The sequence below is a fragment of the Gossypium arboreum genome, chromosome 3 (assembly GCF_025698485.1).
Source record: "Gossypium arboreum isolate Shixiya-1 chromosome 3, ASM2569848v2, whole genome shotgun sequence".
Classification (NCBI taxonomy): domain Eukaryota; kingdom Viridiplantae; phylum Streptophyta; class Magnoliopsida; order Malvales; family Malvaceae; genus Gossypium; species Gossypium arboreum.
Window position 1 is genome coordinate 8,714,415 of NC_069072.1, and position 25,465 is coordinate 8,739,879.

The 25,465-nt window shown below is 30.1% G+C and overlaps 2 protein-coding genes and 1 long non-coding RNA gene across 5 annotated transcripts; 2 read left to right on the forward strand and 1 right to left on the reverse strand.

Annotated features, from left to right (window-relative positions):
* Positions 1-14,135: 14,135 nt before the first annotated feature.
* LOC108474572 (ethylene-responsive transcription factor ERF113-like) lies at positions 14,136-16,911 on the reverse strand. 2 transcript variants are annotated; one of them, XM_053025498.1, is made up of 3 exons: positions 16,288-16,328; positions 15,659-16,183; positions 14,136-15,202 (listed from the first exon to the last, which is right to left on the reverse strand). In XM_053025498.1, the coding sequence occupies exons 2-3, from the start codon at positions 15,693-15,695 to the stop codon at positions 14,628-14,630; spliced, it is 612 nt and encodes a 203-aa protein (XP_052881458.1). In that variant the 5' UTR covers positions 15,696-16,183; positions 16,288-16,328; the 3' UTR covers positions 14,136-14,627. The 2 variants fall into 2 exon arrangements, with proteins under 2 accessions (XP_052881458.1, XP_017632029.1); XM_017776540.2 differs by lacking the exons at positions 15,659-16,183; positions 16,288-16,328 and adding an exon at positions 16,781-16,911.
* On the forward strand, positions 16,541-17,387 carry LOC128290252 (uncharacterized). The gene is made up of 2 exons (XR_008279927.1): positions 16,541-16,670; positions 16,799-17,387. It is a non-coding gene; the product is annotated as an uncharacterized LOC128290252 (long non-coding RNA).
* Positions 17,388-20,106: 2,719 nt separating this feature from the next.
* On the forward strand, positions 20,107-25,021 carry LOC108476425 (OVARIAN TUMOR DOMAIN-containing deubiquitinating enzyme 1). 2 transcript variants are annotated; one of them, XM_017778644.2, is made up of 10 exons: positions 20,107-20,287; positions 21,002-21,249; positions 21,816-21,881; positions 21,999-22,082; positions 22,209-22,331; positions 23,313-23,365; positions 23,546-23,595; positions 23,673-23,773; positions 24,160-24,443; positions 24,763-25,021. In XM_017778644.2, the coding sequence occupies exons 2-9, from the start codon at positions 21,082-21,084 to the stop codon at positions 24,424-24,426; spliced, it is 912 nt and encodes a 303-aa protein (XP_017634133.1). In that variant the 5' UTR covers positions 20,107-20,287; positions 21,002-21,081; the 3' UTR covers positions 24,427-24,443; positions 24,763-25,021. The 2 variants fall into 2 exon arrangements, with proteins under 2 accessions (XP_017634133.1, XP_017634132.1); XM_017778643.2 differs by having other exon boundaries at positions 20,114-20,287; positions 21,011-21,249.
* The last annotated feature ends 444 nt before the right edge of the window (positions 25,022-25,465 follow it).

Sequence of the window (25,465 nt, forward strand, 5' to 3'; positions counted from 1 at the left end):
GGGGTTGCATATGTTTACTGATGTTGCATGTATTTTGAAATGGGCTTATGGGCCATACTATTATCTGAATAAGGGGCTAAGGCCCAGTTTATTGTAATCTGAAAAGGGCTCTGGCCTAGTACCACTGTTACCTGAATGGGCTTAGGCCCAATGGGCTTGAGCTGACTTGGGCTTTGAATGGGTTTTCCTTACACACTGAGTTTCCCCAAACTCATCCCTTCTTTAACCTTGCAGGTGAGCCTTGATGTGGGTGACTTGGAGCCGGAGGGGATTCAGAGTGGCCATGGTGAATACTTTTGGGTTTGAAAAAGAGACTGGTTTTCTTAAGTTATTTTTAATTACTATTTAATTTTTGGGTTGTAATAAGGCCATTTTAACTTTATTTTCTTCTTTGATTTTCCGGGATTATATTATTAAAAACAACTTTAAATTGATGGATACTAATTCAAATGGGCTAGACTTAGGGCGTGATTTCAAAACGATACTTGTTTTTTTAAAATAACACGACGTCACGAATATTCGATTTACCAAAGATAATCACTCAAAGAAATTTCAACTTGTTATAACCAAGTGTGGCAATGGATGTGGGCATGTCTAGGATTGGATCCAATCAGAGAGCTTGGTACTTAAGCAGCCTTCATGGCTCACCTCCTCTGTTATGGATACCTACCTGGTGCCCAGCTTCCATTCACTTGGTTAGTTTGACAAAAGTCGGCTTTTTAAAACACTAAAAAGGGAACACGGGTTTTTGACTTCAAAGTGGCACGTCGGATTCGGCCTTAACGTCTGGGCGGGTTTGGGGTGTTACATTCTCGATCGAGCACTTATGTGCCGACTCATCTTATTCTTTATTATCGATTTGGCACTTTGTGTGTCGAATCATTACTATTACCGTTATCGATTCAGCACTTTGTGTGTTAAATCATTTATCTTATTACTATTCTTGTTCGGATTTGTTCGATGAGGTACTCTGTGTACCGTATTACTCTTATTATTTATTCTTGTTTTGGCTTGGCCGATGAGGCACTATGTGTCCTCTTGGTGATCTGGTTGGATCCGTGTATCCGTCTGAATCCGAGTTATGTTAATAGGGGTAAATAAAGGTATAAAATAACTGATTATTCTTGAATAATTGTATTCTTGGATAATAGATTCTTGAATAACTGAATATTCTTGAATAATTGATCATTCTTGAATAAGCGATTGTCTTGAATAAATGATATTCTTGAATAACTTAATTGCTCTTGAATATCGATTTTACTAAATAATTGTATTCTTGGATAACCGATTAATTGATCGATACTGAATAACTAGTTATTATTGAATAATTGATTGTTACGGAATAAGTGATTGTCACTGAATAAATAATTGTTCTGATTGTTAATGAACATTACTGATTGATTAATTGCTATTGAAATTAATAAATGATTTGAAATTTAAAGTAAACTAAAACAATGGTTGGAAAGTGAATGTTTGAATACTCATTGAGTTTGAATAGTTCAATATATATAAATTAATAAGTTTTATAATTGTTTAAGTGTTCGGATTATAGAAATACCACTGAGTGTATACTCAGCGTACGGTTTGTTTCCATGCGCAGGTTAAGTTAAGGCTAGACTGTTGAATCAGCATCCCAAGTCGATCCCGAATTCAATGAGGTAAAGTATGTTGAGTATTGATAATGGCATGTACCTAGGATGTTTAATTAGAGTTATTTAGGTTGTAAAAGTATTGATGAAATAAGTAAATTATGGTTGGCAACGGTATATAGTATGAATTTTGAAATTTATTAAAAATTCGTAGTGATTCTAAATTAGTTTCAAATTGAATTTATTGTTCATATTGGACCGCGAGGGCCCATTAATGGGACGACATCTTAAAACTAGGATGAGTGTGAATATTTATTTTAATTAATGACCGGAATTGGACTGTACTGACTGGTAATGTCTCGTAACCCTGTTCCGGTGACGGTATAGGGTTAGGGGACGTTACATATTCAATGCAATAGTTTACACCTATTAACATAGCTCAGACTCAGACGGATACACAGATCCAACCAACACACCAATACGACACTCAGTGCCTCATCGGCTTTGCCGAAGTAAACAGTATTAGTACGGTACTTAGTACCTCATCGGATTAAACCGAAGTAACAGTAACAGTACGACACACAAGGTGCCTCATCGAGTCGAAGTCGAAGTAACAGTACGACACTTATAGTGCCTCATTGACTCAATATCGAAGTATCTCTGAACACTTCTAATCATATGGTATGTCAATTATATCTGACTCGGTCCGATACAGTTAATAGGATATTCAATTCATTTCCCAATTCACAGTAATTAATTATTTCAATATTCATTTCATAATGATCACAAATTCACATACATTCAATTCATTATCAAAACACTAATACTTACCTTAATATCTTTCCATACACATCAAATAATAAAAACAACAATTTAAATGTTATGTTTGGTTTATAGAAATATAAACCGTAATTCTCGGATTACTCTTTGTCAACCTTCTCTTTTCCTTTCTTTGCGGATGTCTCGAGTTCTTTATTAGCTACGAAAATAAAAATAATTTATATTATTAATACAATACTAATTTATATTGAATAATTAAATTTCTATTCAATTTCTATCTTAATTTCAATTTAGTCCTAACTAAATTCATTTATTTTCCATCTCAATTCATATCTCGTTTCTACTCAAATTTCAACTAAACTTAAACTTAACTATCTAATTTTCATCATAAATACCTGATTTCAAAATTCTTGCAATTTAGTCCCTATCATACAAAATTTATAACTTATTCTACAATTTAATCTATCTCCCACTTCTAGTTAGAAATTCTATCAATTCAATCCTCAATTCACACTTTTACTCAATAAAATTCAAGGTCTAAAAATCTAATATCTTTGAAAATTTCAACACATACTTAATAATATTTTGTTCTAGGTTCATAAAAACTCAAAAATTACAAGAAAAGGACTTAATTTGACTTGCCAGTTTAAAATTGAACCTTGAAATCCCTAAATTTCTTCTTTTCTTTTCTCTTTTCTCTTTTTCTTTTCTTTCTGTTTTGTCCCCTATTCTGTTTCTATTTTCTTTCTTTTGTTTCTTTCTTTCGTTACTTTATATACATATAATAATAATAATAATAATAAATATCTTTGTTATATAATAATATAATAATATATATTAACTTAAAAATCTCATTTTTTTTAACATAAACCGCCTCAATTTCATGATTTTGGTTTAATTTTCTTTTTAGTCCTTTTTACTTTCTTTCAATCTACAATTAAACTTTTATCTTTTATTCACTTTAGTCTTTTTTACTAATTACTCTAAATTAAGCTAAATTCACTTAATTAAAACCTAATTCAACACATCTCTAAACTCATAAATATTTCTATTAATTACTTACGAATCCATTTCGCTAAGACGGAGGCCCGATAATGTTCTTTTCCAATGCCTGTAAATTTTAGGTCATTACATGCTTCAACAATTTGATTTCTCAAAGTGCCTCCGAGTCTAGTTGTTCTTTTGTTGCATAAAACTGTTAAAAATTGGCAAAAAATTGTAAGTTGAGCATAAAAATAATTAAAAATATACATTTGTCTTGAATTTTTCCAATTTAGATATTTTGTAATAAATTTTAAAAAATATACTAAAAAGAGCTCAAAATTTACAAAAATTGTTGGTCAGAAAGAGTGAAAAAGTCAATAAATTTTTGAGTTTCCACATTCCCAAACTTAAATCATTTCTCCTCTCTAGTAATGCTAACTTACAAAAAAATTTAATTTTTTAAGAGATTTCTTTCGAAAAATTAATTTATTCCATAGTTGTGCATTTAGTGAAACTATGCCCAAAAATAGAAACTTTCCTACTATACGCGTTAAGTATATATATCATTCAATTATTAACAAGCTAACAAAAAGATGAACTAAATTACTTCTCCTAATTTAATATGTATTTAATCTTTTCCAATCAATTTGTTTCCGTTAATTAAGCTAAGTAGTAATCCGCCTTCATATATTAAATTTAATAATTTCTCTACATAGCAATTCAAATTAATAGTTGTTTTGAAAGGTTGTAATGAGGCTAAGTTTTAAGGTAGGGAATAGAAATAGACATTTTAGGCTTAAATCTTTAAACTCAGCTTATCTCATACCTCCGAAACCACAGAATCATCCCCTGACTACCCAATTCCTTGTTTTTCAATTTTGGAAACAATTTGGTTTTAACAAATTAGGTCTAAGGCCAATATTCAAATATCAAACTCAATTTAATATCTAACCAATCAAGAAAATGGGCTGGTCCATAGCCCAACTAAAATTATACATCTGTTGTCCAGTTGAGATTTTTTCCATTAACGTGTCCAGATAATTTTGGGGTGCCATTGGATTCTAAGGATTCTTTTAGATTATGGAATCCTTTAATTATCGGACAACACAAAAATAGCGGTAATAGTAAGATTAGTTATTACAATATTAAGATGTGTATTTAAATTTAAATACAATTGTAATGACGAAATGAGAATAAAATGTAACTATAAGAATATTATATTAGATCTTTAAAATAAATAAACCTTATTGAGTTCTTAATGATTAATAAAATATCAATTAAGTCATTTAATTAGCGGAAATCGTTAATTAACCGATTTGACTGTTAAAGGCGCTAATGTAACTGATGGTAACAATCAAGAGATGACACATGACATGTCACATGAAAATAAGCCGATATGATGATATTTTAAATATATATATATATAATTAATAAAAATTACATGTTCATTTGAATCGACAATTATATATCCAAATTAATTTAAAACTATTATAAAAAATATGAGTAATTATTTAAAAATCTAAAATGTATAAATAAATCAATTTCTAAATTTTTAAATTTTTATTAATAACTTTTATATATTAAAATTTTTAAAATTCAATTGAAAAATTAAATTAATAATGTTGTTATTTGAATTTTGTATATATAAATTATTAATAAAATTATTTGAATATACAGATTATTAACAAAACTATTAATGGCATGATCCTAAACAGTACTGATAAAGGCAATAATGTAATCGAAATTTGACTATGAAAATGGCAACCTAATGGCGTGAACTTACCCCCACCATAGTATTACTATTAGTATTTACTACTAAAGAGATCCAAGGCAGGTAAAATACCTCTGCACAAAGAATTACACCGTTAAGACACCAACTATAGATATATCATACAGGATTCGAATAAACCATCATTTCCAGGAAAACAATTGAAAGAGGTAAAAATGTGTTTGGATATTATTATTAATTTTTATTAATAATAATTTATATACAACGTTGGAATATAAAATTATTAATTCAAACTTTTTATTTCGAATATATAAAATTATTAATTAAATTAAAAATATTATATTTTAAAATTGTTTTCAAATTTTAGAATTTTTTAAAAATTATTTATAATTTCTAAATTTTTTATAGTTTTGAATTAAATTGGAATGAATCTTGGACATATGATTGTGTGAGGTTTGAGACAATACCTCTACTATTTAAGGTTTAGGTTGATCTCTTAAAGGACACTTCAAAGACTTCACTTAATAAAGAAATTCATTATCCTTTAACAAAAAAAGAAGAAGCTTAAATGATAGTGTTCTTATCCTCTAAAGGCACGAGTTTGAAGCCATCAAGGCTAAAATGACAAAACATTTTGTGGTAGACCTAAAAGCTTTACCGAAACTTTATAAACATCTTCAAACTCTTTTAAAAATAAAAAAGACAAAAAATTGAAAGTAAAATTGAGTATATGCACTTAAAAATAAAATTTATATTATTTAAAAATTAAATCAACGTATTAAAAAATAACACTTCAATGCTTTGTTCTCTCAATAAAAGAACCAAATCCTCTTTAAATGAAATCAACTTTGATTCGTTATTTGAAGCGTCTCCCCAATAAAAGTAAGTTTTTTTCAAGGACTACAGCATTGTCCATTATTAACTGCTAGTTGCCAAACAATAGTTTTCACTTTTCAAAGTAACACTTTATTCTTTCTCATGTTTAGTTGGGATTGGAAGCTCCGAAAAAGCTAAATAAAAATAATAATAATAAAGTAGAAAGACTACTTCAGATTAGATTTAGACCAGTTTGGGCAATTGTGTTTTTCCCTATTTAAAATATACTATATTTATATAAATTTTAAGAGATTATTGTATTCATTTCTGGTTGGTTTTATAGTTTCATATAATTTCATATTTATGATAGGTTATTTATAAAGGTACATTTTACGTTAAATATAAAATTAGTATCTAAATTTATTCACTTCTCTTATATTAGTATTTATAATTTTTTTATCTCATATTGGTACTTGAATTCTTTTTTAATCTACTATATTAATACCTGACACTGGCGCTATTAATTTTTTATTGATGTGGTAGCGATGGCCAATCGTGTGCTACCACATCAGTAAAAATATTAATGGCGTTAGTGTCAAGTACCAATATAGTGAACAGAAAATAAATTGAGTACTAATTTGAGACAAAAAATTATAAGTATCAATCTAAGTAAAATTAACAAATTCAAATGCTAATTTTATATTTAACTCTTATATATTAATTCTTTTCATATCATAATTATAAGTACATAAATTTTTTTATAGGATAGACATACGGATTGTCCAAAATCGAATCTATTATCATTAGGCCAATAACTAGTTTGCAAGATTTTTATTTTAAGCCTTTGATTAATTTAATATTATTTATCATTTGAATCTTAATTCAATTAATAATTTATCATAATATTATTATTAACAAAATAAATTATATTATATTATTTTAAAGATATAATTGTTTTTATCTATAGTTTTTCAACATTATTTCAGCTAATTTTTATATCGATTTTTTTGTAAATATATACATAAATTTATTTTCCATTCACATCATAATCTATTATTATACTTTTAAATTTACAAAAGCTCAAAACCAATCTCCTTCACCCATTTCTTTATAGTTCATAAACACGCTTAGATAAACAGAGAAGAGAGCTTTTCATGATGATTTCATATCTAAATTACAGATTATCACTTGCCAATTTGCTTTTCACTTTCTCTTTTTGCCAGTGTTTCTTTCACGCATGTCCTTTTGTAATCATCCTTGCATGATTTTCTTTATTTCCGACCTTTTTTCCTCTACCGCATGATGAACAGAGAAAATCATAGAACTATATTTTGCCACTTTAGTCAAAACGAAGCCACACCCAATCGTTTTCATCAAATCAGTTTGCATAGATTACAAATAAGAAAAAGGAACGACGATCACATCATTTCAACTTTTTTTTTAAAATTCTAATAATACTATGAATAATGAAATTTACTTGGATAGTAGAAAAGCCTCGGTCTGAGTTTGATCTGCATGCGGGCTGGCAGAGTCTGAATTTTCCGAAGGAATTAAGACAGATCATAATAGTTCAACTTTATTTTGTGATGGCCTGATGCCAGAACTAAGAAAAAATTTTGAGATATTAATAATTTATTTGAACATAGTTTTGATTCACAAGTTACTTATTTATAATAACTTATTTATTTATAATATAAAAATAAATAATATTCATTTAAAATAATAAAAATAAATTTAAAAGACTTTAAAGCTTTACTAAATAATGTGTAAGAGATATAAAATAAAATTTATCAAAATAAAAAATAAAATCAAATGATTACGAATATTTCGATAAAAATTAGAAATACGTAGAGAGAGAGAGAGAGAGAGAGAGAGAATATTTATGTATAAAAAAGCAAGAAAGGGACAAAAGAGAGCCGGAGAGATGAGAAGCCGCAAAATTTGACGAGCAGAAGCCGAAAGCATGGTAGGCCACGTCAGGATGGTTAAAATGCAATGCATTTTGTATGGTCCCCTACCTCCTATTGAATTGAAAAGAGTCTTTGTCGTGGCATCGGGAAGAGGAGCCGCACCCTCACGTCATTTTTCACGCGGCTTACGGAATTTCCATACCAAGAACCTTCTCTCTTCCTTTTTTTTTTTTTTCTTTTTTCTTTTGGCCTTTTTCCGTGTCGTTTTGTGAGTTCTTGGGCTTTGGAGGATCCTGGGTGGCCCACTAAACCTACCTTTCTTTAGCAACTAGGCCAAGGCCCACTTCGGCTTCTGCATGCGTTTTGTTTAATGGTCAATTCATCATTAAAACCGACATCTTTCAGAATAATGATTGTTATCTCGTTTACAAGTAGGGTCACAAATTTGTTCTTGTTATTTATTTTATTTTATTTAAGCATATATTTAGTTTATGAAATTTCACTAACGATAAATTTGAGTACAAGTCCTTTATCATTCTATTTGTGATTAATCTATAATAAAAGTTACGTCTTCGTTCCTTACATTTATAAATGAATCATATACCATTAATAAAATACATATAAGTTTTAAAATAATAAAATAGTTGTCACAACATAAAAATAATTTTTGACTTGTTGTTTAAGTCATTGTTGACATCATATCTTACATTCAAGTCTGAATCATCTCTTTTCTTACACCTGATGGGAGAAATGTCCAAGAATTGAACTTGTAAACTTCATAAAAAAAAAAAAGAACACACTAGCGTCTCGCTTTCTTCAGGAAAAAGAAATTGTATTTTAGTAAGTAAATTAAATATTTTATTTAAACATTTCAAATTAAATTTATCTGGACACACATCACCCCATGTTCCAAAGCATGCAAAGAACTTAAAATTCTCATGCGGGTTATATATTTAATTATTATTTAATAATTAATGTGGACCCTCCTTGAGCTGTTTTTTTAAGAAAAAAAATTTTACTTTTGGGTTCACTTGAAGCACTTGCCCACTTTGGTAAAGAGGAGCAGAATCAAGTCACCGCCATTCAAGTTGAAAAGGAGAATATTTGAGGTTGCAATAACATGAAAATAATAATAATAATAATAATTAAAGGTGTTATCAAGAGTAAGTAATATAATAAATTGAAAAACATTCTTAATATTTCCACTACTAAAATCCATAGAAAAGTACTTGTCGTGTAGTTTGTAATACGATGAGGATACTAAGGGTTTTTTACCCTAATATTATAAAAAAAAAATTTATACACTAAAATGAGTTGTCAGCCAGATTAATTACAAAAATGGTATACTTTGCCTACCTGACAAGCACAACCCATTATTTTATTATTAAATTTCTTTTTTTGTTTTAAAAAAATTATTATTATATTATTTTTAATATTTATATTAATATATAGATAAAAATACGAGTTTTACACGGATAAAAATACTCAAACGGATCAAGCTCGTCGGTAGGCACGACTAGTCGTGCACGATGTGTAAACACAACTAGTCGTGCTGACAGGTAGGCACAACACCTGCACATTTCCTTTTCTTTCTTTGCATTTTACAAAAATTGGTCTTATATCACTTTTGGTCCCTCTACTAGGCCTAAAATTAAAATTCAATCTTTATACTTGAATATCTACAATAATATTTGGTTCTATTTTTATAATTTTTTCCAAATAATTAACATTGTTAATTACTCGATAAAATTTTTGACGTGTTTTTTAAACAAAAATTAGTTTAACAAAACAATGATATGTTAAGTTAGAATAAGTTTTAAATAATAAAATTTCAAACAAAATTGTATTAAAGTTTTGTTAATTACTCTATAAAATTTTGATTAGTTTAACAAAACAATGATATGTTAAGTTAGAATAAGTTTTAAATAATAAAATTTCTAACAAAATTGTATTAAAATTTTTGTTAATTACTCGATAAAATTTTGGCGTGTTTTTTAAATAAAATATTAGTTTAACAAAACAATGATATGTTAAGTTGGAATACATTTTTGTTAGAAATTTTATTATTTAAAACTTATTACAACTTAACATATCATTGTTTTGTTAAACTAATATTTTGTTTAAAAAACACGTTAAAAACTTTAACAGAGTAATTAACAATATTAATTATTTGGAAAAAATTATAAAAATAGGACCAAATATTATTGTAGAAATTCAAGTATAAAGATTGAATTTTAATTTTAGGCCTAGTAGAGGACCAAAAGTGATATAAGACCAATTTTTGTAAAATGCAAATAAAGAAAAGGAAATGTGCAGTGTTGTGCTACTGTTAGGCACGACTAGTCGTGCTACCCGACAGTGCTCGACTAGAGCCGATCATGGTCTGGGCGGCCGGCCCGGCCAAGGCCCTTAGAAAAATGGGAGGTTTGGATAAAAATATAGGCTCGAAAAATGGGCTTGGGCAAAAAACGAGGCCCGTTTAAAAAAGGGTCGGGCCTCGGGTAAGAGTTTTTGGCTCGGGCCCGGCCCAATTATATATTAATATATATTTTAATTATTTTAAATTTTAATATAACTATTTTTATTATATTGTTAATTTGTGTATTGTTTTAAGAATTGTTTTAGTATTATTTTATTTGTTTTAATATTTATTTTTATGTTTTTAAATATATTTGATTTATTATATTTTTAAATTTTTTATTTAATGAAATAAGAAAAAAAAATTAATATGGGCGGGCCGGGCCGGGCTCGGGCTTAGTAATTTTATTTCAGGCCGGGCTTGGGCAAAATTTTAGGCTTATATTTCGGGCCGGGCCGGGCCGGGCCCGGGCCTAGTATAAGGGCCTAAAATTTTATTTGGGCCCGCCCGCCCATGATCACCTCTAGGCTCGACCCGTTTGGGTATTTTTTATCCGTATAAAACCCGTATTTTAATCCATATATTAATATAAATATTAAAAATAATATAATAATAATTTTTTAAAACAAAAAAAATTAATAATAAAATAATAAGTTGTGCCTGTCAGGTAGGCACAACCCTAAAAAGTATACCATTTTCGTAATTAATATGACTGACAACCTATTTTGGTATATAATTTTTTTTTTATAATATTGAGATAAAAAACCCGGATACTAATCATGTGATATTATTAATGACATCTTGGGCGGTTCTGATTATTTGTCTCGGACAAATTCAAATTTCCTTGATAATTACATCTCATATGTAAGAAAAATACAAATAAAATGATTAACACGATTGAAAATGAATAAAGCGGATAATTTCATTTAGTGGATAGCCTTTGATAAAAACTAAAGGCAACATGCAGGCAGGCGCCTAATTGCACATATCTTGTACATATAGGAAGTGAAGTGACCCCCCTTTGATTTTGATTGATAGAACTCTTATTCCTATTTGATTGGAAAGCATCATGTGCGACCAATATCTTTCACGACTTGCATCTCTTCTTTCTTTAACGGATTAATCATGATCTATCAACCCTTGGAAATAATCCATTGGTAAAATAAGGAGGATGGCATCATCATCCAAACCAAGCATAAGAAGAAAAGCAAACAACGTGAGGAGCATGTTCATCTGCTATAGATATCTATCTATATAGTAGCAAAGAATCGAACAACGGAGTTGGTATAAATTAAGATACAAATGTTCCCTTGATGTTTTATCATCATTACTTTACTTCTATCCTATGCTATATATATAAGTATTTTATTTTATATACAAAAGATTGAAAAAGGTAGATTCCAAGTTCAAACTTCATTAATTAGTATTTATATGGACCCATTCAACGTACATTTGATCAAAAGCGTCCATGTCTATCCAACTTAACAAAAAGCCTTCATGACATATTTATCCAACTCTATGATATAAAGGTCAAAAGAATATGAAAGATTGATTGCCTAATTTGCTACCCATAGCTTATTGGCAAAGTCCGAAGTGGCTTCGAATTTCGTCAAGTCCCGAGGAGCTAACATAGCTGCTTCCTGCAGTCAACTACTACATATGGACATAGTTCATTGGGAACTTAATTTCTACTAGTAATTATGAGACACCTTTTTTAAATCACCTTAATTTAATCGATTACCATTACAATATGTACCCTTTTTTATTCATATACTACGCATTCTACATATATAGTTTGCTAGTTGCACATGTTTGTGAATATTTCCTAAAAAAATTAAGTAAAATTTGTTGCAGAATATATTTTAATTTCTCCCACTGGCTTATCTTCATGTTTAGGAAATGCAACACTTTAAGTAGATAATATATATATTTCTAATACCACCTTTCAAAATCACATTAGAGAATTTGTATTTCTATTTAAAGCTTTAATTAAGTTGATGGATGTCATCTTTAATCGGATCTTAACTTAATTATAAAATTATTAAAAATTTAATACTTTTATAACACAAACATAATTTTGAGAATACTTTATCTTTTTGCATGTAATTTACAAAAATAAATGCACATAATAAGATTTAAATTCAAGATCTCAAAATCTTTCTTTCCACAATATTACTATTTCAATCAAAATTACATTTAATTTTCATATAATTTTATAAATTTATTACATAAATTTTTTCACGAGTGTGTCATAATATGGTACATCTTTAACATCTTATAAATTTATGATGTAGTTCATGTAAAATTTGAAGATATATTTGATAGCATTATAAAAGAATTCATGATCTATCAACAGTAAAATCAGGTACGCAATTACTACCGGCCATTCTATGAAGGATAATATGTCAATTTTTCCAATTCGTTAATTTTGTGCATCTGTAATGGCCATGGACGCATGCAAACGGGTGATACGTAAATATACTAAATTATTTGATACACTCCATAAATAGGATTCAATGACAAATGTTTTGTTCAGAGTGCAGTAAGAAAACATAAAATTAATAAAATAATCTTAAGATTTGAAAGATTGAAATACATTTGTTATTATTTTTATCTTAAGTTTTGATTTATTGTTTTATCTTATTTATAAGGTATGATGATTTTTCACCTCTTTCAATTTTTAAACTTCCATTTTCATTTAAATCTCTTAAAATTTATTAATTTTACTGAAAATACCTTACCGTGGTTTAATTCTAAATAGAGTTCAAAATCGTTGTATTACTTATTCTTATTATTTACTATTACTATAAATCTATATGGATTTACTATATTGATTGCAAAAAAAACTTTCAAGATTTGGTTTTGAGTTAGCAACTTTTATTTTTTATTTTTTTCATTCATTTCTTCTTCGCTTTTGATCGGAAAATAGAAAAGTTGGGTGAATTAAAAACTCAAAGGAGGTTCATGGCCAAGAGTAAAGATGTCCGGGTAACGATTATTTTGGAATGTACCGGTTGAGTTCGAAACAGCGCTACTAAGGAATCAATGGGTATTTCCAGGTATATTACTCAAAAAAATCGACACAATATGCCCAGTCAGTTAGAATTGAAGAAATTCTGTCCTTCTTGTTAGAAACATACAATTCACAGAGAGATAAAGAAATAAATCGAATCAAGTGCTCTTATGTCACCACTTCTCGAGAATACGTTGCATACACATGGATTGCCACTTAAATGACACATCAAGATTTAATTAATTTTAAATTTTAAAAAATATGTTTATTTTTTAATTATTTTAATTTTTAAAAATATTTTTCATATATATTTTTGAATTTTTAAATTTTTTAGAAAATAATTAAATGCCCGTGTGTCATCCACGTGGCAATGCCACATGTATGCAACATTAATAAAATTAACAAATGTTATTTTTTCACCTATTTTGAGATTATTTGACAAAAAACATAAATTTAAAAACTAAAAGAAGCTAAATTAAATGAAAAATTAAAATAATTTTTCTATAAAATTGGAGAAGAAAAAAATCATTTTACATATTTATATTTTAAATATAATCAGCTATGTTTACCTCAAGGTTTTGTTATTAAAACAAGTAAAAGCTAATCCATAAACCTCCCATAACTTCAATAAAAATAACTACTAAAAATGATATATGTATAGGTACATTAAGCATTCGTTTAAATTATTATGAAGCAATGAAAAGATTTCAGGAATGTCAAATACTAATATATATATATAATTATGCTATCCAATATTAACATATATTTATACATACTAGATGTGAAGAGCACCACCTTAGCTTAGATTAAAAGGTTTAGACAAAAGTAGTAAAAGACTTAAATTAAGTTTATCGGAGAGGAGCTACTCTTCCAAGAAACTACCTTTTGAAGATTGGAATAATATTATATATTCTTCGCAGTACATTCTCCACTTGCATTATCACTAACTACTATATTTCTCACAAGAATAAGAATATATATATATATTTAAATTACTTGAAATAGTGACAATAATTAAAGCAAACTGATCGTCTCTAGCTAGTTTACATCAAAAGACATCAAGAAAAACTTGGAAGCTAACCTTTATGTCTTTCTCCTCCTTCCTTCTTCTGATGCATTAAGACGACATTAAAATAGAAGCAAAACAAATCATAAAACTTGAAAATCATGGTGCTGAGATAGGGATATGAATCATCCTCCCACTCCCTATTCATACATGTAAATTACAGTGTATATATGTAATTCTTTTACAAAAAGTGGCACCAGTTGAGATCATGCATGCTTGTCATAAGAATTGAAGAAATCAGTAAGCGCATATGTAGAGATTAAGGAGAGGGAGCAAGGGACTTGGAATGGGGGCATTCTTATTTCTTTGCTTGGTGCAAATATAGTAGAATTTTGGATGCCCTCCTGAACCTCGATGTAGAGCTTGAGAAGCAAAACTTGTCTACTCGCTTCTGTTACTAGGATCGAAGTCCTTCCCATAGTGGTGAGGATAATCAGGACCAGAGGAGCTGTCATAATTTGTTGAAAATCTTGTGAGGTCTTGGTGGTAGTATTGTGATGAGAGGGTGGATGATGCTGACATTGAAGAAAATTGAGGAGAGAAAGGCTCTTCTTGATTGAAATTGAAAAGATTGGAAGTGTAATATGAGATATCAGCATCATTACTACTTGAAAGCAGCTGTGCATATTGAAACAAGTGAGGGTATGAGTCCTGAGACCACGATGAAGGTGCAACTACAGGAGTAGGATTTTGTGCAGAATGGACCGTGCTTGAATCTCCGGGGCCAGTTAAATAGCTCACCTCCCTATTCCCTTGGACTCGTTCAGGAAAATTTAGCTTTGCCTTGGTGCCTTTGAACTTGAGAGCAGCTCTATCATATGCAAGGGCTGCATCTTCAGCTGTGTCAAAAGTGCCAAGCCACACTCGGGCTGCTTTCTTTGGATCACGAATTTCTGCTGCCCATTTGCCCCATGGCCTTTGCCTCACTCCTCTGTAATGTCTTTTCCTCGTGTTTTCTTCACATGCAAAAAGGCAATGGATGAAGACATGACATAGCATAACATATAGCACCAAGATTTTACAAGTGTCAAAGAAGTTTACCAATTGCCTCTCACCCTTCAATATTTAGCACATACAAAATAATTCCAAATTTAGCCAGGTTTATGATATAAGAAAAGCAAAAAAGGAAAATAACACTATTAATTTTTAGCATATACTATTTTTATATAGTTCTGCATGGTATTTTGCATGCAATCACGGCACAAACGGAAACCAGCAAAGTAGTGGGATATTAGGTAGTGCTCTATTAGAACCATAATGTATATTGAAAGTAGTTTTATGTCGTAACTTGGTCACCAAAGTTTGTTTCCTTTTCTTAATTCCAGAGTTGTTGAAATGTTGGAGTCAATTAAAAAAGAAAAACATGCTAACAAGCAATTGCACTACTTGTGATCAATGGTTTCTCACTATACCTTTTGCAAATGTAATGAAAAAGAAGGAAAGATACATGCAATCATGACGGTTCAATATATTTTATATCACTACTTTCTCTCTTCCAATAATCAGCTAACAAGTTTATAAGCAGTAGCCAGCTAAAAGATATCTATTATTATAGTTAGTGTATTAGCAGAAGAAACTTATAAATCGAGCTTACAACGCATAACGTCAAGGAATTATGAAAAAGAAAAAAAGGGAAAACAGGTGTGAATTGATAAAGAAACTAGAAACCCAGATTTTGTATCAGTATACTAGTTACTTTCAAAGTTAGGCACAGTTTAAAAGCAAAGAATGTAAGATTGGAAATGGAATGATAAGTTCACAAGGTTAAAGAAGAAAATAAAAAGGAATGAAAGCATCCCACGTAATTGACCACGGCTTTTGTTTTTTGTTTGTTTCTTTCTTTGAAAATTTTGACAATCGGGAATACTTATGGCTTATCCAGTAGTAAACATATAGATAAGAAGAAGTTACATCCAGCTTGCTATTCGACCAGAAAACTGGAATTATCTACAATCCAATCGACATATATATTAGAAACAAAAGTTAGAAAAAGCTAGCATGAAAGAATATATATAAATATAGTGTAAACGCTGTACAGTACACTAATTTTTATTTTATTGGCGGAGAGAGAGAGAAACTTGTTTACGGAAAGTAGGCTTGGCCTTAGCCGCTGGATACATTGAACTTGACTAACCCTAGCGTGGAGACACCATTTATTTCCATTTTCGTCTCTTGACGAGCCTGTAGTCCCTTGCAGACTACAAGGAAAAGGAAAGGTAAAATCGGGACAGGTAGATCTCTTTCTCTCACATGTATATATAGAGGGGGGGGGGGAGAATTTTGAAGGACCAGAAGAAAAGAAAGGAAAACTTGAGAAAGAGATAGATCATGACTGCTACGAACAAAAACAAGTTAATATCAGAAAGACGACAGACAAAAGGAGCACAACCGGCTGAAAAATGTTGACAATCCCATCTTTAACACGTAATTCTTTTTTTTATCTGTTTGCTTTTCCGGATGCAACCCTAGTTGCTACACCTACCTTTAAATAGATAAATCTTTCACTGTAGCCATAGATGTGTATATATATATACCTTGATCTTGAACTGCAGGTTCATTTTTCGCTTCAGATTGTACTGATGAGGGCGTCGGTGATTGTTGGAAGCTAAGCTGTTCATCGCTTCCCATCACTTGAGTAAGAGCTGTAACCATGGCTGTCATGTCCGCGGATTCAGTCCATGAAGTTGCGGCTGCTGCAAATTCATCGCGTCCTTTGCTTTTCTCCTCCGATGTTTCGGATGGAAGCGGACGTTTTCCATGCCTTCGATCCACCGTTTTTTTTCCCCAAAAAACACTGCTAATACTATGTATAGTTCGCAGATATGTAAAGAATGGTTTGCTAGATAGCTAGCTGCCTGGGGTAATGTATATCAATGGAGAGATGTGTGGGATTAAGACAGGAGGGGATCGACGGTTATGAGATTGAAGTGAGGGTGCAATATATTTGGGTTAAACTATATAATGGGGGAAATGGGGGAGGATATTTAGAAGAGGAAATTTTCGGGTTTTATTGGATCCGACACTGGACAGTCCTTTTGGGGCTCCAAAATACCCATATATTAACTGTGTCACTTAAATTACAAATCCACTTGTAAACAAAAGCTAGACAAATAAAGGAATTAAATAGTGATACAAAGGAAACCAACGGTGCACATGTTTCTCACATGCACGCAATTTCTTACATTGGATACATGTAAATAATATATATATATATATTAACATGTGGTTGGGATTCAATTGCTTTTCATTTATTTTTATTTATTTTGTAGGACAAAATACAAAAAGATATTTGTCCTATCATCATTCAAGTATTTATTTTTTATATAATTATATATTGGGGTTTTATATGAGAATAGTGATTTTTATTATTTTATCACAAAAGTTATTTTTAAGATATTTTTTTATTTGAAGGAGGAATCTTATGAGCATCTAGTTTGATATAAATTTCTAATTATTCATCTCTTTGAAATTTAGAAAGAGAAAATAAATTTTGATTGACAAGTTTAATTTTGAAACCTCGATTCTCATAATTTTTGGGTTTTATTTTATTTTTTCACTTTTTTATTTTTTGATATTTTTGATATTTGTTTTCTAATTAATATTTCGAGTTTATAGTTATCCTTCTCAATAATATTATCTTTAGATTTTCTTTTTATTTTTATGTATGTATATATAAACTTAAATGCTAGAAAAATTTCATAAGAATTAAAAAACAAATTAAGTCCTTGATAAAAAATTGCGCTCAATTTAACCTCTCAAATGTAGTTTTCAAGGGTTAAAACTCCTAGACGTAGTTGAATAACGAAGAGGTGGCGGCTAACATGACAACTATTGTGAAAAAATGATAATTAACTTAGTTCTTTATTTTTTATATTCTATTTATTTATCTATCTATCTATTTAGTATTATTTAACATTATTTATTATTACTATTATTGACATTAATTTTTCCTTCTGTTGTTGTTTTGCCTTACTCTTATTTTAAATTTTGTAGCTAATTATTATTTGACAATCTTTTGAAGTTTTCGTCTCCAACAATCGAAGTTTTATGATCCTAATCTCTTGCATTTTCAATTTTTGAACTTTGCAAATTCAATTTTCAAATAAGGATTTCCCATTTTATTTCTTCATTCCTCTTTTAAAATATCAATTTTAATCCTTCGATTTTTTAACTCTTAAAATTTTTAAATTACAATAGTGTCGATCAAATAATTTTGTTTGTCTTTAATTTTAAGATTCTATGTTTTATATGTCTTGGTAAAGTCAATTTTATATCTAATTTTTTTATTTTGACGTATGTACATTATGTATATCGCTTTTATGGATGTATGATTAATATGTACATTATAAATATGATTTATTTATAATTTTCGATTTACAAAATAAACTTGATGTATTGAATTTATATATGAATATGATATATAACTCTTATTTTATAATGCATGATATATATATTCATCAACTATTTATGATGATAAATTCATTTCTTTAGGATAATAAGTATGATAATTTTATGTATATTTTTATGAATGTTTAGATGTTAATATTATTTTATGTATATATTTATGAATTTTTTTACATGTTTATGCATAATCCTATGCATAATCTTATGCATTATTTTATAACACATTTATAAATTGTCATATGTATTTTTGGTACATTAAATTTTGATGTATAATTTTGTTCGTAATTTATATATAATATTTATCAAACATTATTTTAAATTGTAAATATTTTTTAACTTCTTAGCCCAAACACACGCTTGTTCTGCCTTTCTATCGCATAGCAGCAATACAATTGGAACATTCCAATTATCACTAGACCCATATATTTTGACTGAGGGTTTGTGCATCAGTAAAGAAAATGCTCTGCCACTGGAAAGTAATTTTCCAAATTTGTCCTTTTTACTAATTTAAACTGTGTAAATAATGAATACTGAAAGTTGCTTCTAATTTATTTTATTTAAAACATAAAATAATTTATATTTAATATAATATAATAAGCTAATAAAATATAGTTTATTATTTAACTAATATATCAATAAAATAAGTAATCACGTAAATATTATTAAATAATAAAATATATTATTGTTAAAAATATTCAATTTTTGTTTTCTTAATTTATTTTTAAAATATTAGTTTTAATAATATATTCAACATTTTACATATGCATATTTTATCTAATATCATTTTTATTATTTTATCATTAATCGCACCACTATTGATGGTTTTGAATTCAAACGATAAAAGTATCGTGGAGGTCCTTGTATTAGTGATCAAATTGTATTTTGCACCCTTTAGTTAAAAAATAGTTAAATTAGTCCCTATACGTTACATTAAAGAATAAACTTATCATTTCTGTTAAAAATTTAATCTACTTTTACTGTTAAAAACTGGCTCGGCTAATGGAATTACTAGACATTACATGTGGTGTGCTATATATACCTCATGCTGACGTACATGAACCATTTTTTAACAGCAAAAATGAACGAAACTTTTAACAGAAAGACCAATTTGTTATTTGATATAATGTATAATGATTAATTTACATATTTTTAATAGAGAGGTAAAATACAATTCAACTCTTAATATAAGGACCTTTATGATACTTTTATTAAATTCAAATACATATTTTATGATTGATTTTAATATTACCATTACAATATCTTATGTCACTGCTACTGATCCAAAAAAAAGTATAAAATATAAAATCCAGCTAATTTATTTTTAGAACAGCCCAAAGGCCAAAGCCCAAAGAAAGTAGAAGACCAGAAAATCAAACTGAAGCCAGTAAGTAACTTGGTAGTAAGCGTGTTGTTTACTTACTGTTACGGAAACAGTAACCCTTATCTTTCTTTATTCTTTAAAGAAACAATATATTCTAAATAAATAATTAAAAAAATAAAAACAAGGTAGTCGCCACTCGCCACTCGCCACTCGCCACCAGGAAGGGAAATCAAATCCTATATCCCCCTTGTAAAACACTTTGCTTTCGATCTGAGAATTTGCCAAGAGAAATCAAATCCTATATCTTCAATTTCTGGTAAGCTCAGCTTTCTTTACACTTACCCCACACTTCTTTTTGTCATTCTTTTTGCCTGAAGAATGAAAGGGTTCCTTTTCGTTATGAATTTTTTTTTTAAAGAATATTGTTTCTTATTGATTTTGTTTAGCAAAATCTTGTTGCTTAATGAGTATTTCGAGAGAACATTTTAATGGGTCTGGAAAGTGAAATATAAGAATCACGCTACCTAATGTTAGCTGATATGGATTCTGTAAAACTTCACGGTAATTTAAAGAATTTTGATTCATCATGCATGGAGGTCTAAATTGCATGATTGATTGCCGCAACATTTTCCATTTACCGTTTCTTGGTTTAATGATTACTAGTTTTAAATTCCGGGCTGCTTATAATTTACAGTGGTGGTGGAATTTCTGCACTCTACAAACACGCTTAGTACTTATCTATAACTATAGACAAGAACATGAAACGAATTTATACGAAGATTTCAGGCTCCTTTGCTGCTTTGTAGAATCATAAAATCGTAATATTAACGTATTTTTAGTTTGTTTTGGCAACCCTGGCAAATGGTATGCATGGGGCCTGGGATCTTCTATTTTGATGAAATGCATAATAAAATATGAAGGTGATTATTACTTTAATGCAGTGAAGTTTTCTTTAATTGGAGGCTATTAACCATTTGTCTGGTTGGGAATTTTCTTCTTTTCTGAAGCGTATTTTTCATATTTTTTGGAGGAATTGCAGATAGAAAATTCACGCCACGAGGCATAGGTCATTGACAAATTTGCAAGTACTTGAATTTGTGTGAAGGAAAGATGCAAAATCAGGATGGAGCGGTAGCTGATAGGGAAAAGGAATCTGCTGTATCCATTCCCATTTCTGAAGTTGATGACTGGGCAAACTTCGCAGATGATGATATCATGCAGCAACAATCTGCCATTCATGCTGAGGAGGCCAAGAAAATTCCATTTGTTGGTGACAAGGTGAGAAAAACACATGACTCTTCAAGATTACTTAACATGGTTGCATAATTGCATTTGGATTATATTTTGGGTCTTTTTTTTTCTTTTTTAATATTCAATTTGCTGCTCTGCATTATATAAAAAGCAGTCTGTCTATTTTTCTGTTCTTGAATTTATCAGTTCATATAGGTAGTATCTTTTGTGTTGCAATTTGACTGTTCTTGCATCCTACTTGCTTTATGCTGTCACTTTGTTCCAAGGCAATTCCTTTAGTGTTGTTTCCTTATCAAACACCAATTATCCAATGCCAATGAAGAATGGATGGTAATTTCTATGTATGTTCATGTTGAGTCATTTTTTTATGTGGATCACTTGCATCACCATTTTTGTAAAGCTTAAATAACTAGTATGCAAGTCTTGGTATCGTATTGTTTTGTTCATTTGATATTCGAAAATCAACTGGGCTATTTTGTCGCTTGCTTCATATTTTGGCTTTTCATGAACATTACAATGCAAGGACAGTTGTCATTATTTTTGCTATACTGATCACATGTGGGATTGAGAAATTTTGTTATATGGAACTGCAGGAACCACTCTCTATGTTGGCAGCTGAATATGAATCAGGAAGTCCTATATTGCTAGCAAAAATAAAGGTTTCTTGCTTTCATTGCTGTCTGTCCATTTGTTCTTTTTACTGCCTGGTGCCACAATTGTTTGCTTATTTAGTTACTTTTCTAAACAAGAGGCATTGGTGATTATCCTTAATGCAGGTGCTTGATCAGCAATATGCTGCCATTAGAAGAACGCGAGGAGATGGAAACTGCTTTTTCCGGAGTTTTATGTTTTCATACCTTGTATGTCATAGTACCTTTTATGAATGCCTTTTATTTATCTTCTTCTAATTGATCTCCAAGCTTCTTGTTGGGGGAACGTCATTTTCTCTAGGAGTGGTAAGTTATAAAATTTTGAATATGGAATAGGAACATATTTTGGAATCTCAAGACCGTGCTGAGGTTGATCGTATCAAAGGCAATGTTGAAGAATGTAGAAAGACGCTTCAGAGCTTAGGCCACACAGATTTTACATTTGAGGACTTTTTTTCGGTAACCTATTATATCTTTCAATCTTTTTTCTTTCTTAGCTGATAGGTTATTTTATTCCATTTCCTATGTATTTGGCAATTAGATGTCTTGGTTTTTTTTCATTTTGCCTCATTATAACAAATGTTGAGGTGTATGCTTGAAGTAGACATGTATAAATACCTTATCATGCAAGGTTTTCTGGAAAACCACTATTACCATCGAGTTGTAATTCTACACCTTCCAGATTTGTTATTATTACATCCCCCCCCCCTCCCCCAAGAAGCCTCCTCTTGAAAGGGGTGGGTAGGGGTAAAAAAGGGAACTACAAGTTCTTCAAGGCACTCCTTGTAAAATCCAGTTCTGACAGATTTGTCAGATGTTACTTTTATGCAGTGGGAATCCCGGTTCCTATTATATGCATGTTGGGTTGCAGTAACATTGGTTCATTCCACCTAATTGTCTTGCTTCTGGCTTAAAAAAATGTTTGGGACAGGGTAAATCAGGAAATATTTAGCCATCATGGTATTTCAATTCCTATTGCTGTTTTCAAACATTAGGGGCCTACTTTACCATTCCAAAAATGAATTATTAACTCAACACATATCAGGGTTATTTTACAATTTCTTATTAGATGTTTTAATGCTGCTTGCTCATGCATTTTCATACTTTCTTCAGGACAGAAGCCCTTAGTAGTTATCTTGTTTAATTTAACTCTAGGTTTATTGTCTTATAAAGAGTATGGAAGCTATAATATTTTAATTTCTAGGTTGCAGCTTATTTTCTCCTACACTTGAAGAGTTAGTTTTCCTGTGTTGCTTTTGGGTGCAAAGTTTTCTTTCTATTTCATGAGTTGTTTTTAAAAGAAATGGTGTCTTGTATATTTTTTACTTGTTTTGGGTATATTGTGACCAACAGTTTTCTTCATGAAGCACCTTGCTTATGTTTTCTCATCTGTAATACCAATATTTTGTATATGTGCTTCCATGTGAAAAAAATTTTCAGTTATTCCTTGAGCAGCTGGAATGCGTTCTTCAAGGAAAAGAAGATTCCATAAGGTGTGTACATATTTTTACTTTGCCTTAATATTTTCCTTGTTTAAGTTGCTTTCTCTTTTCATACCACATGTACTGATATCAATGACCGACTGATAGCCGTGTAGCTTGAATTTAGTTGCCTACATGTATTGGAAATTAAACTAGACTGATCTTCTGAACAAAGTTTTCCCCATTTTTCAGTCAGGATGAGTTAATACTAAGGAGTCGAGATCAGTCAATTTCCGACTATGGTGAGGGGGTTATAAGATTTTGAGGTATTAATGTGTCTTTCTCCTTGGTATATTTCATAACAAGTTTGGTTGGTTAGTTGTAATGTTCTTCAGGTTTGTTACTTCTGGTGAAATACGAAAGCGATCAGAGTTTTTCGAACCCTTTATTTTGGGATTAACAAATGCAACTGTGGAACAGGTTTGTTTAATATAATAAAACTTTTTTGTATGCTTATAAGAACATGACATCCCTTCATGCATCATTAAAGAAATGGGGTTTTGAATGGCACTTTATTTATAAGCATGCTATTTACAGATGCAATCTTTGTTCTTTTTCTTTCAGGGTTGAACCATGTTTGATTACTGGTTCATGCTAACATAATACATGCAGCAACTGTTTCCTTATGCCTTCTTGACAGTTCTCCAAGTCATGCATTGTGATAATGTTTATAATATTGAACAGTTTACATCAACTGTATCTTCCAATCATACCAAAATTCCTTTGCATGATCACATTTAATACTAATGCATTCTGGTAGGTTGGTGATCTTGAATTTCCCTCTCATCATATAATCTGTTTTGTAGTTTTGCAAGTCATCCGTAGAGCCAATGGGTGAAGAGAGTGATCATGTGCACATTACTGCCCTTTCAGATGCTCTGGGTGTGCCAATTCGTGTTGTGTACCTTGATCGGAGCTCTTGTGACATTGGCGGTGTTAGTGTAAACCATCATGATTTCCTTCCTACTTTGGGCGATAAGTCAAATGCTAAAGGTGGTAGCACTGTTCCTGTCAAGCCTTTTATTACCTTGCTATATCGTCCAGGCCACTATGACATTCTCTATCCAAAGTGATGCATTTGCATTTTCTGGTAAGTGGTTCCTCACATCTTTTGGATCATCAATAGAGTGCTTTGCTGAACCTTCCCAAGTTTAGGAGCACTAGGAACCTAAGTCTACTAACAAAAACCCTAAACCTTTTGAGCCACAAGGTTGGTTGGCTTGAAAACATAGTATTTCACATATTTGTGCGTGGCACTGCCCTTAAACTATTTTTGGAGCCACTTAACACCCTCGATGGCAGATTGATGCTGCTAAATGTTTGACAATATCTCTGTTGCAATGTGACATAAAGCTTTTACTAACATTCGGTTGTTATGGCTAAAGAGGTTTGGTGCGTTTGTTTTGCAGGTTGTTAACAATGTCCTAATCAGTGGTCCTTGGGGGAAAATTTACCTTGCAGGCTGACGTGTGACTGTAATGCAAACGCATAGACTCGTTATTCGGATGTTACTCATGCTTCTGAACTCTTTATGTGCTTCTTAACTGTGTGGTATGAACAAAAGGTTTCCTCAAGACTTGGAACTTTGTATCTTCCTATTGAGAATAGCCTCACCCAGAATCTATGTGAAATTGCATCCATCCAAATATAAAATTTTCATTCTGCAAATACTTAAATTTGAACTCTTTTTTTTTTTAATCTTTTAATTCTGTTCCCATTAAATTATTAAAATGAATATTATCTTAAAAAGCATCTTAATTTTAATAATTTTAGAATGTTAAAAAATATCAAATGAACAATGTTTTTTTTATCTAAAATGTAATTTTATATATATTATGCAAATTTTATGGGTTTAAAAATTCTTATACATTCAAAACATGATTTCTTACTGTAAAAGTGTGCTTATCGCTTTTGTCCAAACAACAAGGTGCTTATGCTTGCTTTAGTATCATGTTGCTATCGTAAAAAGCTCTATTGGTAAAAAGCTATACAAAGAATAAGTAGGTTAGAAGTTATCTGAAAACTTGTGAAAATTTATGGTTCGAGAATTTTGAAGAGTTTTTTTTTTTTTCCAGATATTACTTTTATGTTATTATTGATCAAAATATTGGT

Bases quoted from the DNA above. Each gene is read 5' to 3' on its own strand.
- LOC108474572 (XM_017776540.2), bottom strand. From the start codon at position 16,907: ATGACAGCCATGGTTACAGCTCTTACTCAAGTGATGGGAAGCGATGAA. The intron at 15,203-16,780 runs GTATATATATAT...TTGCATGTGAAG, and splicing joins ACCTGCAGTTCAAGATCAAG to AAAACACGAGGAAAAGACAT.
- LOC108476425 (XM_017778644.2), top strand. From the start codon at position 21,082: ATGCAAAATCAGGATGGAGCGGTAGCTGATAGGGAAAAGGAATCTGCT. The intron at 21,250-21,815 runs GTGAGAAAAACA...ATGGAACTGCAG, and splicing joins TTCCATTTGTTGGTGACAAG to GAACCACTCTCTATGTTGGC. The intron at 23,774-24,159 runs GTTTGTTTAATA...TCTGTTTTGTAG, and splicing joins CAAATGCAACTGTGGAACAG to TTTTGCAAGTCATCCGTAGA.